We start from the raw sequence: 13,829 nt of genomic DNA, 5'->3' as shown, positions 1-13,829 counted from the left end.
ATAAATAAGGGGCATTGTTTAAAAAAAAAAAAAAGAGTAAGCCACAGACACTATCAACAGGGACTATGCAGATTTGAAAAAGAACTAAACTCCTAGAAATGAAATATATATTAATTAAAATTAAAACTCAAAGAAAGGAGATTAGAGGTAGCTGAAAAGAAAATTAGTGAGCTGGAAGATAAACCTGAAGAAATTTACCTGAATAGGGAACAGAAGACACAAAGAAAGGAAATACTAAATATAGATTAAACAATATGGGGCATAGAATGAAAAAAAAAATAACGCTTAATTGGAATTCTCAAGAGAGAGTTTAAAAAGAAGAGGAAATATTTGATGTGTTAATAGCTGAGAGTTTTCCATATTTAATGGGAAATCCAATCCATGGATTTAGGAAACACCACAAATCCTAATCTAGATAAATAAAAAGAAATCCACACCTGGTCACATGTTAATTAAACCGAAGAACACTAGAGACAAAAAAAAAAATCTTTAAAACAGCCAGAGAGATAAGACAGATTAGGAAGGATAATTAAACTGGTAATTAATTGACTTCTCAAAAGCAAAAATAAAAGTCAGAAGGGAGTGTAATAATAACTTCAATATCCTGAAAGAAAATAACTATCAATCTAGAATCATAACCAGTGAAATTATCTTTCAAGAACGAGAATGAAATAAAGACTTTTAAATCAACAAAGACTGATGAGTATCCTACCAACAAATCATTACTGAAGTAAACTTCCTTCAGAAAGAAAATATTTCAAAAGGAAGATCTGAAATATAGGAAAAAAAGATATGCAGAAAAAACATGTGGGTGATTCTAAACAAATACTTTATAAATAAAAACAAAAATATTTTATAAAGCTGAAAAACCAAGATGGAATTAAAACATTAGACAAAATAATACAAAATCCAGAGGAGGTAATCAGACTTAAACTGTTTTAGAGTCTGTCTTTAAGTTAAATCTACATGTTAACATTTTTAAGTTAACTACTTAAAGAAAAAAATTGAGCCCAGATGCTTCAAGCAAAAACAGATTTTCTGCTTGACAAGGTCCCTAAAATCTGGAATTCCCTTGAGAGGGCTTAGCCATCCAAAACAGGATTAATAGTTCTCTGAGATATTTATCAATTCTTTTGCTAACAAAGGTAGTTTTAATTACCTCCTCTTAATTATGGTGCTGTGGAATTTCTCAAATCTTTACAGAACTTAAAATGTCCTCCCATGAATAGCTTCCTTCCTGCCTTCCCCAAGTGTAATTTCTAGCAGGCACATGCTTGTGCCCATCTTGGAAATGAGCTAGGTACCATCACCTTGGTTATCCAACCACCTTTCCTATGCCTCATCTCCTTCTGAATGTTACACAGTCTGTGGAAAGCAGTAAGAGTGACAACAGAATTTATCTAACTTATTACAATCTATAAAAACATACCTTTTGCTCTGTCAGTACCAGCCCCCTCTGTAACCCTGCAATATGTATTCCTCTATTACCATACTTACAACAATCAGAGGAGGACATGTATCATATGATTATTTCTCTTGCTGAGGCCATTGAATGTCAGATCATGATTAACTATAGTTGTGTTAATTATGAGTTCTTGGTAACAAATGTAGGTAAGAGTTCTTTATTTAGTTTAAAACATTACAACCAAATTCAATTTGTATGTCTGACATAGAAAAAAAAAGGTCATGGACAACAGTAATACAAACATTTCAGTTTTGATGTCACAAGGCACAAAAACAACTGACAGGTGGCCCTCACGAAGCTAATTTTTCACCCTTCTCTTTCCCACCCTTCTATTCCCTTGTTCTTTATTCTCACAAAGCAAATTTCTTATGCAGTGGTGTCTAATCCTTTTGTTAATAAAACGATTTTTCCTTAAAGCCAAGGTAAAAGAGAAGCTATTTGTGTCTCTTTTAGCCTTCCCAGAAGAAATGAGTCAGACTAGTTACTACATGTCCAGCCCTACCAAGAAACTCTAAGAAAAATTTAGCTAAACTACTATCTTTTTCCTTCTCACATTCCTTGTCTCTCTATATCTGATCCCTCTTAGTTCTACCTATAATCTTAAAATGTAGTGAAGATGCCAGATTTTTGTTGTTAAGCAGCTTCTGCCCAGAATTCTGAATCCAGATGAATCTGTAGTTTCGCTTAGAAACTTCTCTGCAAGGATTCCCCAGAAAACCTAAAGCACATATTACCCCTCATAGCACAGCTAATGAAAACGAGGCTCTCAGCTGGGTTCAGTGGCTCATGTCTGCAATACCAGCACTTTAGGTAGCCAAGGTGGGAGGATCACTTGAGGCCAGGAGTTTGAGACAAGCCTGGGAAACATAGCTAGACCCCATCTCTACAAACAAACAAACAAACAAAAAAATTAGCTGGACATGGTGGCACATACCTGTAGTCCTACCTACTTGGGAGGCTGAGGGAGGAGGATTGCTTGAGCCCAGGAGTTTGAGACTGCAGTGAACTGATACCACCACTGCACTGCACTGTAGCATGGGCCACAGAGCAAGACCCTGTCTCAAAAAAAAAAAGAAAAAGAAAAAGAAATTGAAACTCTCCTTGAGTGAAGCCACAACTCCCTTAGATTAGCATTTGAGGAATGAATGGTGCTTAGCTGGATGAAGCAGCAACAGTATCTGTCTTCATAGAGCTTCACCACATCCATGACATATGAAAAAGCATCCAGTCTATGACTCTTCTCACCGGATGTCTGGCTGTGAAGAGAAACTGGAATCTGGAATATCCAGATTCCAGTCCCATGGGTATTTAAGGAATTGGAAAGGTCCCTAGACAAGACAGTCAGAAGGCCTGGCTTTATAATTTTAAAAATCATTTGACTACGGACAAGTCACTTAGTATTTTTCAACCTCAGTTTTACATTCTATGTAACGAGACCACAACATCTGCCCTGCCTCTATCACAGGAGTTGATGCTGGGATCAAATGAAAGTGTTCTGTAAACAGTAATATACCATAAAAATAACACAAATATTATTAGTATTAACCTTCTCCCCTTCAAATAGTGCTAAAACTCAGGCTGCTGCTTAAAGCAGTGCAACATTGCCCTTGTGCCACTCTGATGTTAAAAGCCCCTTCTTCAAGCTTCATAGATCAGTTTACCAGATGACTAGGAGGTAGGATACTGGCAGCAAAAAGCCAGGCACTTTTTCCTTCTAGGACTTTAAGTAACTGGCCCCCTATTTTAGTGAATTTGGATTTCTACATCCTATCAATCAATTTCAGACTTCCATTAACATGCTGGAGGCATTTAAATCTGATTTTGGAAGGATATATAATGAGGACTTTTATTATTCTTGTCCACCCAACTTTGGGTAAGACCAAAGTGGAAGTGCTATTGGCCAGTCATCCTTATAATTTGTACGCTTTATAAAATGATTGAGTTTTTCCATTTCCTCAATGGCATCTTTTCTTTCTATTCATGATTTAAGTTTTGCTAAAAATATATCAAGGGAATGAGAAAATTACCTGTAATTCTTGTTGTCTGTTCTGAGACTGTCACAATAGATCACTATTCTGGGAATGGAAATATCTACAACAGGCTCCCTGGGAGTGCTCCTGACACTCCTTTCTCTCTGCCTGTTTTCCTACTACCACTACCATACTCTGGTGAGCCCATCCACGTCACAGCCAGACTTCTGAGAGACTCACCACAGCCAGCCCCAAAGGAGTGAGAGCCCCAAAGGAGTGAGAGGGACCTCACCAGGACATTTGAAGGAAAAAATTTTAAGGCCCAAGGAAGCCTCAGGACTAGCTGTTTGGAGTACACCAGAGGTATGACTTAGTGCAACAATTTCCAAATGCATCTGATCTCAGGAGTCTCCTGGAATGCATATTAAAAATATGAAGTCTGGCTCTAGACCCACCCAATCAATCTCCAAGGCAGGGTCCAACAATACCTTTTTAACAGCAATCAAGTTAATTCTTACGGCTAGGCAATTTTGGGAAACACTGATCAGCAGAAAAGATCCAGAGGTTGGGAGTCTAAAGACCTAATAGGTTTGTGACTTCATTAATAGCAGTGATGGTTTCTTCACCTATTAAAAAAAATTGGGTGGGGAGGGGTGGTAAATTACAACAATATCTGTGACTTCAGCTTCTCTCAGAGGCAAGATCTAATCAGATTACCTCTGGAGAAATTTTGTGGACTATTCAGAAATATTTACAGATGTGGTCAGGTGCCTTGGGTTTGGGTGGCAGCCTTTTCCCATCTCCAGTATGCCTAATCCTATGTCAAGTTCACAGTGAGGATCATGAGAAGGGGGATGAGAGACCTAGCATCTCCGTGAGACCTGCCCTGTGTTGGCAAAGATGGAACCTGAGCCCCAGGAGCAGCTGACGCTGAGCTCCCCTGTGAGCATGCTCGGATGGAATAGCTGACATGCACCAAGTCCATGGCCATTGTCTCCAACTTCCTAATGAATCCATGCATGGCCTAGAGAAGCAGCTCATCTACCAGGGGACACCTCCTTGCCACCTGCATCCACACTCCCTCCTCCAGCATGTTCCTGACTCAGTAGTGACTCATAGGCAAGTACAGCAGCTTATGCATCATCCCTCTGGGACCCCTGCTGCTCACCCTTTCCTGATCCTAATTCACCTCTTTTCAGTTCAGCCTTTTGAATATTGGCTTTTCAGATCACCGAGCATATATTTAAATAGGATGATGGACAAACACATACAACACTTTAATATCAAAGTATTCCCATTTAAGTTTTTTAAAAAACTAAATCTCTGGGTTTATTATAATTTATCCATAGCACTATTTCATACTCTATGTATAAAATCTCCTTTCTTGAGCATGTCTTATTTCCCCTATTAAATTACAGGGTCCTAGTGGACAGAGATTATGTCTTACACAAGATTTACTTTGTACCCCAATAAAACCTAGGAAAGAAGCTAACAAATATAACCATTTCCTATGCAGGACACACTATTCAAGGGAGAAGAAACAAAAGGACACATAGAGGAAAGTCAGGGGTGCTGAGGACAGCAAGCTTTGATTTGTCAACTCAGCCTTAACTCCTGTCCATATACCCAGAAACAACTGCCTTTTTCTTCTACTGAAAGCCTGGAAGTCTGAATGATTTATGCAGTTCTACAAAGGACAACCTGGTCCCAACTCCCAAGGTTAATTCAGTAGCCTGCTGTTTTCTTTGTATTTTTCCATCTATCCGTAGTTTTGTCGTCTTTGGAATTGCAGGTTTCCAATTTTAATAATTCTTTAATTCTTTCCCATTGCTACCCTCAACCCTCACCAAAATCATATGTCTTTAGTTTTTTAAAAAAACATTATTTTTGGTCTCTGCAGCTGGTGCTATGAGGCTCTTTGGTGGTGAAAAGCCTGACACAGTGCTCAGTATAAAGCGATAATAGCTACCACAGCTACCCAATATTCTCCAAAATTGCCTGAGCAAGTTGAAACCCAAAGCTGGTGACTAAGAAATGTTTTTTATCATCTTTTCCATCTGAACTGGGGTCCAAACAGACAGGCTAGACCTAGGCTTTCAGAGGCCAGGGACACCAGCAAGTCTAAAACTCAGCACCAGGGTTATGGCTTGTGTCTTCCAGCCCTTGGAAGTACCAGCACTGGGTTCAACTGTTTTCCTGATTTCTCTGGGACTGGCCAAAGTAACAGGGAAATTCTTTCGTAGGTCAATTCTCCAAGCAATGACACATACCAGCTCATCCCTCCGACCCTCACCCAGCCACTTTTTTATTTCATTGCAAACATAGGATGTTTTTTGGAAATGTCATGAAGTACAAATGGATACTAGAGGAATGGTACTCTGAGAGTAGGGTCTAGCTCCAGTAAGGTGGCTCTGGAGAAGACCAAAAAGATGTTAAAGAAGAGGCCTTCCTCAGAGGTTGTCCACAGATCCATAGACAGGGAAGAAACCACTGCTGGATTAAGGGATAGCAAAGTCAAGCATTATCCTCCACGGATTTGACCCAAACATGTACCCCACAAGAGTGCAAGGTGAAAAGTTTTGATAAAAATCTGTCAACAAAAGCGGAGGCTATGAGAAACACAAGTTTGGATGGAGTAAGCGGTTCATGGATAAACATCCAGACAAGAACGAGTCAGGTTTGTTCTTGAAAAGAAATTAACATAAACAATGCATCAACTTCTCATGCCTTGAGTAGGAATCAGAAATTTGGGCTGGGTTCAGCTAGGCAGTTCTTCTGTTGGTATTAGCTGGACTCACTCATATATCTGCAATCAGCTGAAAGTTGATGGGCTGTCAGATAGGGTGACAGGGTAACTGGGCCCTTTTCTTTTGTCATGCAGCAGGATAGTCCAGGCTTGTTCACCTGGTGGTAGTTGCAAGGTTCCCAAGGGCAGCAAAAGAGGACAAGCCCCATGCACAAGAACTTTTCAAGTCTCTGTTTGTGTCACATTTGTTGGGCTACTGGCTAAATCAAATTACACAGCCAACTCCAGATTCAAGGGGTAGGAAAAAAAGACGGCACCTCTTGATGAAAAGGAAGTTGTGGCCATTTTTGCTATCTACACAAATGACAAAATCCAGAAATCTAGCTTTGGAATTTAGGCAAACTCTATCATTTAGGCAAGGGTGGCAATAGGAAGTACTCCTTCCTGAGAAAGCAGTATCTCTAATCTCTTGAAAGTGGCCATAGTGGCAGTCTAGTCAGGCCAAATGCTGTATGTTCCACATCCCCTATGTCCTAGAATGGCAGAACTGGGATGGCAGAAACAATTAATGCTAAGTGAAGCACAAAACCAGAAAAGATTAAGTGAAGTTTGTAGGTGAAATGGTCCACATTCAAAATATAATGAGACGATGTTATTTCCCTCTTAAATTCCTTCTCATTCTTTTCTATATGCATTACTGCTTTCTCCTCTTTTCTCACTCTTCTGTTTCATGTGTATATTTTAAGCATTTATCACAAGGCACCCGATGACAATCTAATCCGAGTGCAGAGGGAGGCAGGGCTCTGTGTGTGGCACCAACCTGTGGAAAGTCCAGGAGAGGGGAGGAAGAGAAGAGCCCTTAATGTCTAAGACTCAGATGTTGACATGTGCAGCAGAAAAGGAAAAAGCAGTTTACGTTCTCAGAATGGAAAAGGAAATACTACTTAGACAGCTTTTCAAAAAGGTATACTTGCTTTTGCTTTGTCCTAGCCACTTAAGAATTGTCATTCAGAACAGCAAATTGAAGTCATTTCTGTGATTGTACCAGAGGTCACTGTCACTGAGCTCACCAAAGGCCTTTTGATTTTAGTGTAACAACAGTCATTGACTAGTGACTGGAAAGTGATGGGGATAAAAGGTATATTTTGACTTGAAGCTATCTTTCCTTGTCAGCAGAAGGCCTTCTTCTAATAGTAGTAATAAATTCTTCTGTCTCTAAGTATAGCACAGGAGGTATAGAAAAGCATACTGTAGGCATAGGCAATTTCTGGAGATTAGCAGTCCAGAGCAAACTCTCTTTCAGAATTGTAAATGGAGTCCTGGTTCTGTTAAGGGAGGAGGTTGGGCAGGATAAACGCTATAGTTGAGAAACTCTGTATGTAGGAATGTTCTCGCACATTCTTGCTTTCTTGGTAAGTTTCTCAAACTAGTTAGATGGGCACAGAGGTTTGAAATCAGCCTCCCTTAAAGGCTGCCTCCCATCCCTTGCCAAAGCAGAGATCAGCAAATCTTCCAAGGTGATGGCCAGAGAAGGTCCCGGGTCTGCTGGCTCTTGGATTTGTGTCTTGTCCCCATAGTTCATGTCTGATTTCTCGTCATCCAGAGAAATGTTGACAACATCAGACCACAAGGGACATCCTGGTTGGAAAGTCATTCTAGGAAAGAGCAGAAAGAGCCCAACATTAAGCCACACGCTAGTTAAAGAAAACAACCCGTAACAGATGGCTCTCTGGGCAGAGTCCACAACCTGTTCAGTGCCAGGTACCCCTGACTCTCAGAACCTTTCATTAGACCTGTGATGGTTGATCCCAAACCTCATAGAGGCAAAAGCCAGCGTACATCTGATAGGCTTAGTTCCATGGTCACAGAATAACTTCTCACCCCCTTTAGGATAACTACTATGTTTAGAGCTCCACAACAGCAAGTGTGGTTGGTATTCCATAAACCTGAAATCGCCTGAAAGTTTCTTCCCTACTCATAGTACTTTGGTTATTGCATTTTTTTATTTAAAGAAAAATAAAATACACTGAATTCCTTTGGAAGGGTTAATTGTATCAAAACCTTTTTCTGTTCATATTCCTTCTCCCCATACTAAACACTAAAGACAACGTCCAGCTTGGATTCATATAAAACAGAAGGAGGCGGGGTAATTGCAAAGGGGGAGAAGCAGTTGTGTTGGAGAGTGATCTCCAAAGCATGGGGGTCAGAGGCACTTGGTACCACACAACGGACATTTGTGACTGTCCCCCAACGTTTCTCTGAGGTCGAGGGCTCCCATTTTGGGGCTGTGGGACGGAGTAGGCAGCTCTTGGCATTTTGAAAATAATGAAGTCTATATAAGACCACTTACAAAAGAGACAATGAACTGGGTAGGGACCAAAGGATTTCCTTCGCATATACGGGCACAATACAGTTTATACTCCATAAAACATCAAAGGAGGAGACATGAGTTGTCCTTTGCAAACAGCAGTGGCTCTTAACCTTCTCTGGGATGTGGATTCTTGAAAATCTGATGCAAGTTACAAACCCTCGCCCCAAGCAGGGCTGGGGAGGAATGCACATAGAAGCATGCATTGAAGATTCTGCACACAGACCTCAGAAGCCCACTAAAGGCCGGTGGTGGTGATGGCTCCTGGAATCCCTGATACTAAACCCTTCCGAGTTGGTTAAATACCTAATGCTCCCTGTAAAACCATCTACATGCCTTCAACTTTCTTCTTGTTTTCCAACTCTCCCAGCCCTTGCTTCCTTCCTTCATCTGACTCTGGACAGAGTGAGGTTGAAAAATCCCCCAGCCTACCATCCGCGGATGAACTCGCCCAGGCAGGCCCCTGTGGCCTCTCCAGGCAGGGCCCTCCCGCCTCGCCACCTCCCCGGCCCCGGGACAGCGACACTGCCCGCCCTGCCTGGCGGCTCCCGCTCAGCCCCCTCGGAGGAGGGGAGGCAGATGCAGTCTCACGGTTTTCTTGGCGGGCTCCTTTTTCCTCCTCTTCTCCGAGTTGCTGTGGTAGGGCAGGTCGCGGCCACGGTAGGATGGGCCGCGGGTCAACTCCAGCTCGCTGTAGGGCGGCAGCGCGTCGTCTGACGCGTCCTCCTGGTCGTCCTGCGACGAGCCGGCCTTGTAGGTGCCGGGCGGCGACCACGCATAGTAGGAGGCGCTGCGCGGGCCGAGCTGCGCGCTCCGTTTGGACGGTGTCTCCAGGCTGCCGCCTCGGCTGGCGCCCTCGGGCCGCGGCTGCCGCTCCCGTGCACCGCCCAGGTACGAGTGGTCGTATTTGGGCGCGGTGCCCGGCGTGCGGCTCACGAGCCGCGGCAGGTGCGCGTCCTCAGTGGGTCTGCGGCGTGCGGGGCTGAAGGCCCAGCCGCGGTCGGTGTCGGTCAGGGGCTCGCGGCTGCGGCTGCGCTGGCCGTAGTACTCCTCCAGGGAGTCGTCCTGGTAGAAGCCGCCGTGCGCCCGGGACTCCGAGCGCTCGAAGCGGCTCCCGCCCCGCGCCTCGTGGCTGTTGCCGTCGGCCCGGCGGGGCCGCTGGCCGTAGGAATCAGCGAAGGCTGCCAGCTCGTCCATGGAAACGGCCGGCACCCCCGTGGCGAAGTTCTTCCGTGACAGCATCTCGGATTTGGAGCGTGGCTGGCTGCAGGTAGAGGAGGAGTGGGTCAGACGGTCAGTCCCTCCCTGGAGCTCGAGGCAGAGCTCCAACATCACCAATCGTGTCCCGGGGCTGCGCTCAGGACACCTCGGCCTGAGCCTCAGCCCGAGCCTCAGCCCTGCTCCAGGCTGGATGAAGCATTCCAGGCTCCTCTCTCACCCCAGAACGTCAAGTGGGGGCAACCTAGTCTATCCCACTCGTGTGCCACGCATCAAAATGGAGTCGTGTGGACAGAACATATTCTGTGTCCTATGGAATACCAACACACTGTGGGGCTGCCTTCTGGTCATTATGTTGTGACCTCTCGTTGACAGCCACACGTCTCCAACCTCAAAGCCATCGCAGGTGTCGTCAGTACACACAGTTATGGTCCCAGGAATCCCTGTAATGTGTGGTGACACACAGAGAGGCCTTTTCTTCCCTTAGAGCCGAGGGCCAATTTACCTACTGGGGCAGGAGGGGAGAGGGACCCTTGCAATTTGTAAGGGAAAGGCAATGTCGCCTGTCTTTTAAGGTAAAGGACAGATGAGTGGTGAAGGTGCTATTTAAGGGGAATAGCAAATCTTAGCCTCCCACAATTGTGGGAGGCCACATCACCTGGGTAAGTGCCTTAGCACCTGGAAGTTTCCATTTTCCCAGCTTAAAATTGGGGACATTAATAGTAGCTGCCCTTTAGAGTTATGAGAATTAAATGCAAGAGAAGTGTTTGGCATTTTATCTTTCATATACCAAATGATCAAAAATGAGGGAGATGGCCAGGCATGATGGCTCACGCCTGTAATCCCAGCACTTTGGGAGGCCAAGGTGGGCAGATCGCTTGAGTTCAGGAGTTCAAGACCAGTCTGGGCAACATGGCAAAAACCTGTCTCTACCAAGAAAAAAAAAAAAAGATGTGAGATGATGGGTAGGATTCTTTAGAGGTTATAGGATAAAAATATGAGAAGGGCAGAGATATATTAATGTTCACTAAAGGGTCTAGGAGACCCATTTCAAAGATCTTGAATAATTACTTCTACACATGTTATCACAAGTGTTCCCTGTCTTGACAAATGTGAGATGTTCAATATCCTGTAGAAAGAGAGATGTGTCAGGATAACCTGGAATGGGAGACAGAGATACTACTGGATGGCATCTTCCTTGCCTCCGATCTACCCTGCTTTCCAGCTCCTGCCCCCTCACACCGACCAGACTTGCCCCTCACAGCCATCACCTGTGCCTGAAGCTCTCTCGATCCTCTTTGTTATACTCCATGGCTGAGGGCCCGCGGCTTGCCCCACTGCTGCCTCCCATGACACCTGACCAGTAGTCAGGATTGCTCTCCAAGTCCCCAGACACAGGGAACTGTTTGCTTCTCATCTGACGGAAAGATTGGCGGAAATTGCTGTCCTCCTCATGTAGGGAACTGAGTTCTGAGATGGTGTTGTTATCTGCAGGGACAAAACCAAGCATCATAGAACTTTCTATGTGTTACTCTGTGTTCGACAGGAAGGGAATCCTGTTAAGGGCTGAGAACCTAGGCTGCAGGAAACTCCCTCCTCATTCCTGTCCAGGGTGGGTTGTAAACCTGAACTAGTGGTGTTTGCATTCTTAGCTCAGCAGGAATTGGCTCCAGTTTGAAGCCTACTTGCTTATAGAGAGGGAGGTTCCTACATGCTCTGTTCTTGGAATAGGAGAACAAGTTTGTTCTTGTTGCACCTAAGGCAGGCTTTCCAGAACTCAGGCTCTCTATTGCTGGCCTCCGCCTAGTAACATCATCATCCTTGTTCAAATGTTTTCTTCTTCCTTTATAACTCTGTGATGAGCTGTGTTTATCCTAGGCATGTTAAGCCAGAAACAGAAAAAGAGAGACAGAAGCCACAGATCGCAGCATCTTCCTTACTGCTGGCTCAGTCCTAAGATGGACCTTCAAAGCCAGTCCTGCCATATGCTGTGGAGGCACCGCGTTCTGGCCTCCTTTGGCTGTGCCCCTCCCCAGAGAGCAAGAAGTCCACAGAATAGTTGAATAGTCAAGGGGAAACATGTACCTAGTATCCATATACCCACTGCCTTAGCCCATGCTCATCTAGGAACCTGGAAGATCCTGCTCAAGTAGCACCAAGCCTACTTTCAGCACTTGGGCAGACCTCTTCCCCTCTCCCAAAAAATTTTTCCAGGGGTATGTGTCCATGAGAGGCTAGGCCAGCATTTTGGAAATATGGGAAGAAAAGGGGGTTGTGCTGCACTTATACCTGTGGGCCTCTACTTATACTCTAGCCCCAGCCCAAAAATATAAATGGGGTATCTAGTCACAGCTTTCTGATTTCCTAAAGTGGCCTGATTAGCTTTTCGCAAAAGCAGTTGTAAACAAGGACCAGAATCACAGTCTGGAAAGGAAAAAAATAAACAAAAACTCAACTATTTATTTATACAACTTTGAAATGTATTGAATTTCATTGTACTTAAAAAATAAATCTAGTGAATCTATTTGCAATGTAACTGAATCCATTTGTTTTCTAAAATCCTTTAATTAGAACTTCAAAATATTATCAGAAACAACATTTACCAAATTTCAGGCCTACCTGTTGAGTGAGAGGGGGGCCAAGATAAGATGTGGAAATATGTGTCTCAGACTCCCTCTACTTCCCCCGCTCACTATCCCCAAGAGTCCTTGGAGGAACAGGGGATTTTTGCACAAAGATGAGGGAGGGTCTCCCAACACAGCCTCCTAGTTCTGTTTCACCAGGGACACGGTGTTTACCATGAATGCCATTCAGTTTAATCATGCAATCAGTTGATTTTTAATTATAATTTAATTTTTAACCTTTTCTTCCATGTAAAAAGAAGGGACTATGCCTATTTTAAGGAAAATAACTCGGATACTATTGATTACTAAAATCTAGAACTTTCCCTTTCTCATGATCCCCATGAATTCCAATATCCCAGGGATCACACAGAAGAGGCTTTTAAAATGTACCAAATGAGCCTACTGAAAAATAGCATTGTTGGCTCAGAACTTTCCTTAAACTTCAGGGAATACTTCACTTTTTTCATTTATCTAGATAGTGAGGACGATCTACGTTTCACTATTCACAGTGATGGACTGTCTAAGTTGTATGTTGTGCTAAAATTTCTGCCAAGTTGAACACAAACATCAACCTGCCCCCATATCACAGACATCCATAATGTAACCCTAGGATAGGGGTAAGCAAACTTCATTTTGTTAAGGGCCAGAGAGTAAATATTTTAGGTTTTGCAAGCCATATTGGCACAACTATTCAATTCTGCCACTGTAGCATGAAAGCAGTCATAGATGCAACATAAGTGAATTGGCATGGTTGTATTCCAATAAACCTTTATTGATAAAAATAGGAAGTGGGGCTGGGCATGGTGGCTCATGCCCATAAAATCCCAGCACTTTGTGAGATCAATGAGGGAAGACTGCTTGAGCCCAGGAGTTTAAGACCAGCCTGGGCAACATGGCAAGATCTTCATCTTTATAAAAAATAAAAAAATTAGTTGTGCATGGTGCCATACGCCTGTGGTCCCAGCTACTGGGGAGGCTGAAGTGGAAGGATCCCTTGAGCCCAGGAAGTTGAGGCTGCAGTGAGCTGTGTTTGTGCCACTGCACTCCAGCCTGGGTAAGAGAGCGAGACCTTGTCTCAAAAAAAAAAAAAAAAAAAAAGGAAGTGAAATATATTTGGCCCAGGAGATATAGTTTGCTGAGCCCTGTCCTAGAACTTCCCAGACTAAAAACATCCCCCAAACAACCCCCACATTTAGAAGGGCAAAGCAAATGAGGACCATACTGGCTAGCAAATTCATGAGCCTGGACCTCAGACTCAATTCTTACAGAATCTATTACTCTCCTGCCCCAACCTGAAACCATGAGATCCATTTTATAATGAGATTTCAAGATTGCCCACTTCCATGATTCACCCCATGGTTTACTATGTTCTTCAGGAATAGGACTTCTCAAAGTAAACAGTATTCCTATTTTATCTCTATGCAGTTATAATAATATT

The 13,829-nt window shown here is 43.6% G+C and overlaps 1 protein-coding gene across 1 annotated transcript in view; it reads right to left on the bottom strand.

Annotated features, from left to right (window-relative positions):
* Positions 1–1,606: 1,606 nt before the first annotated feature.
* The window catches only part of ILDR2 (immunoglobulin like domain containing receptor 2), a 61,490-nt gene continuing 49,267 nt past the window's right edge, over positions 1,607–13,829 (bottom strand). Inside the window, exons 8-10 of the mRNA XM_025394641.1 lie at positions 11,039–11,255; positions 9,141–9,813; positions 1,607–7,836 (exon numbers count right to left, since the gene is read on the bottom strand). Coding sequence (XP_025250426.1) covers positions 7,801–7,836; positions 9,141–9,813; positions 11,039–11,255 — 926 coding nt within the window. The 3' untranslated portion in view covers positions 1,607–7,800. The remainder of the gene's footprint in view (positions 7,837–9,140; positions 9,814–11,038; positions 11,256–13,829) is intronic.

This window comes from Theropithecus gelada, chromosome 1, assembly GCF_003255815.1.
Source record: "Theropithecus gelada isolate Dixy chromosome 1, Tgel_1.0, whole genome shotgun sequence".
Taxonomy (NCBI): domain Eukaryota; kingdom Metazoa; phylum Chordata; class Mammalia; order Primates; family Cercopithecidae; genus Theropithecus; species Theropithecus gelada.
This window is presented reverse-complemented; position numbering and strand designations above follow the sequence as displayed.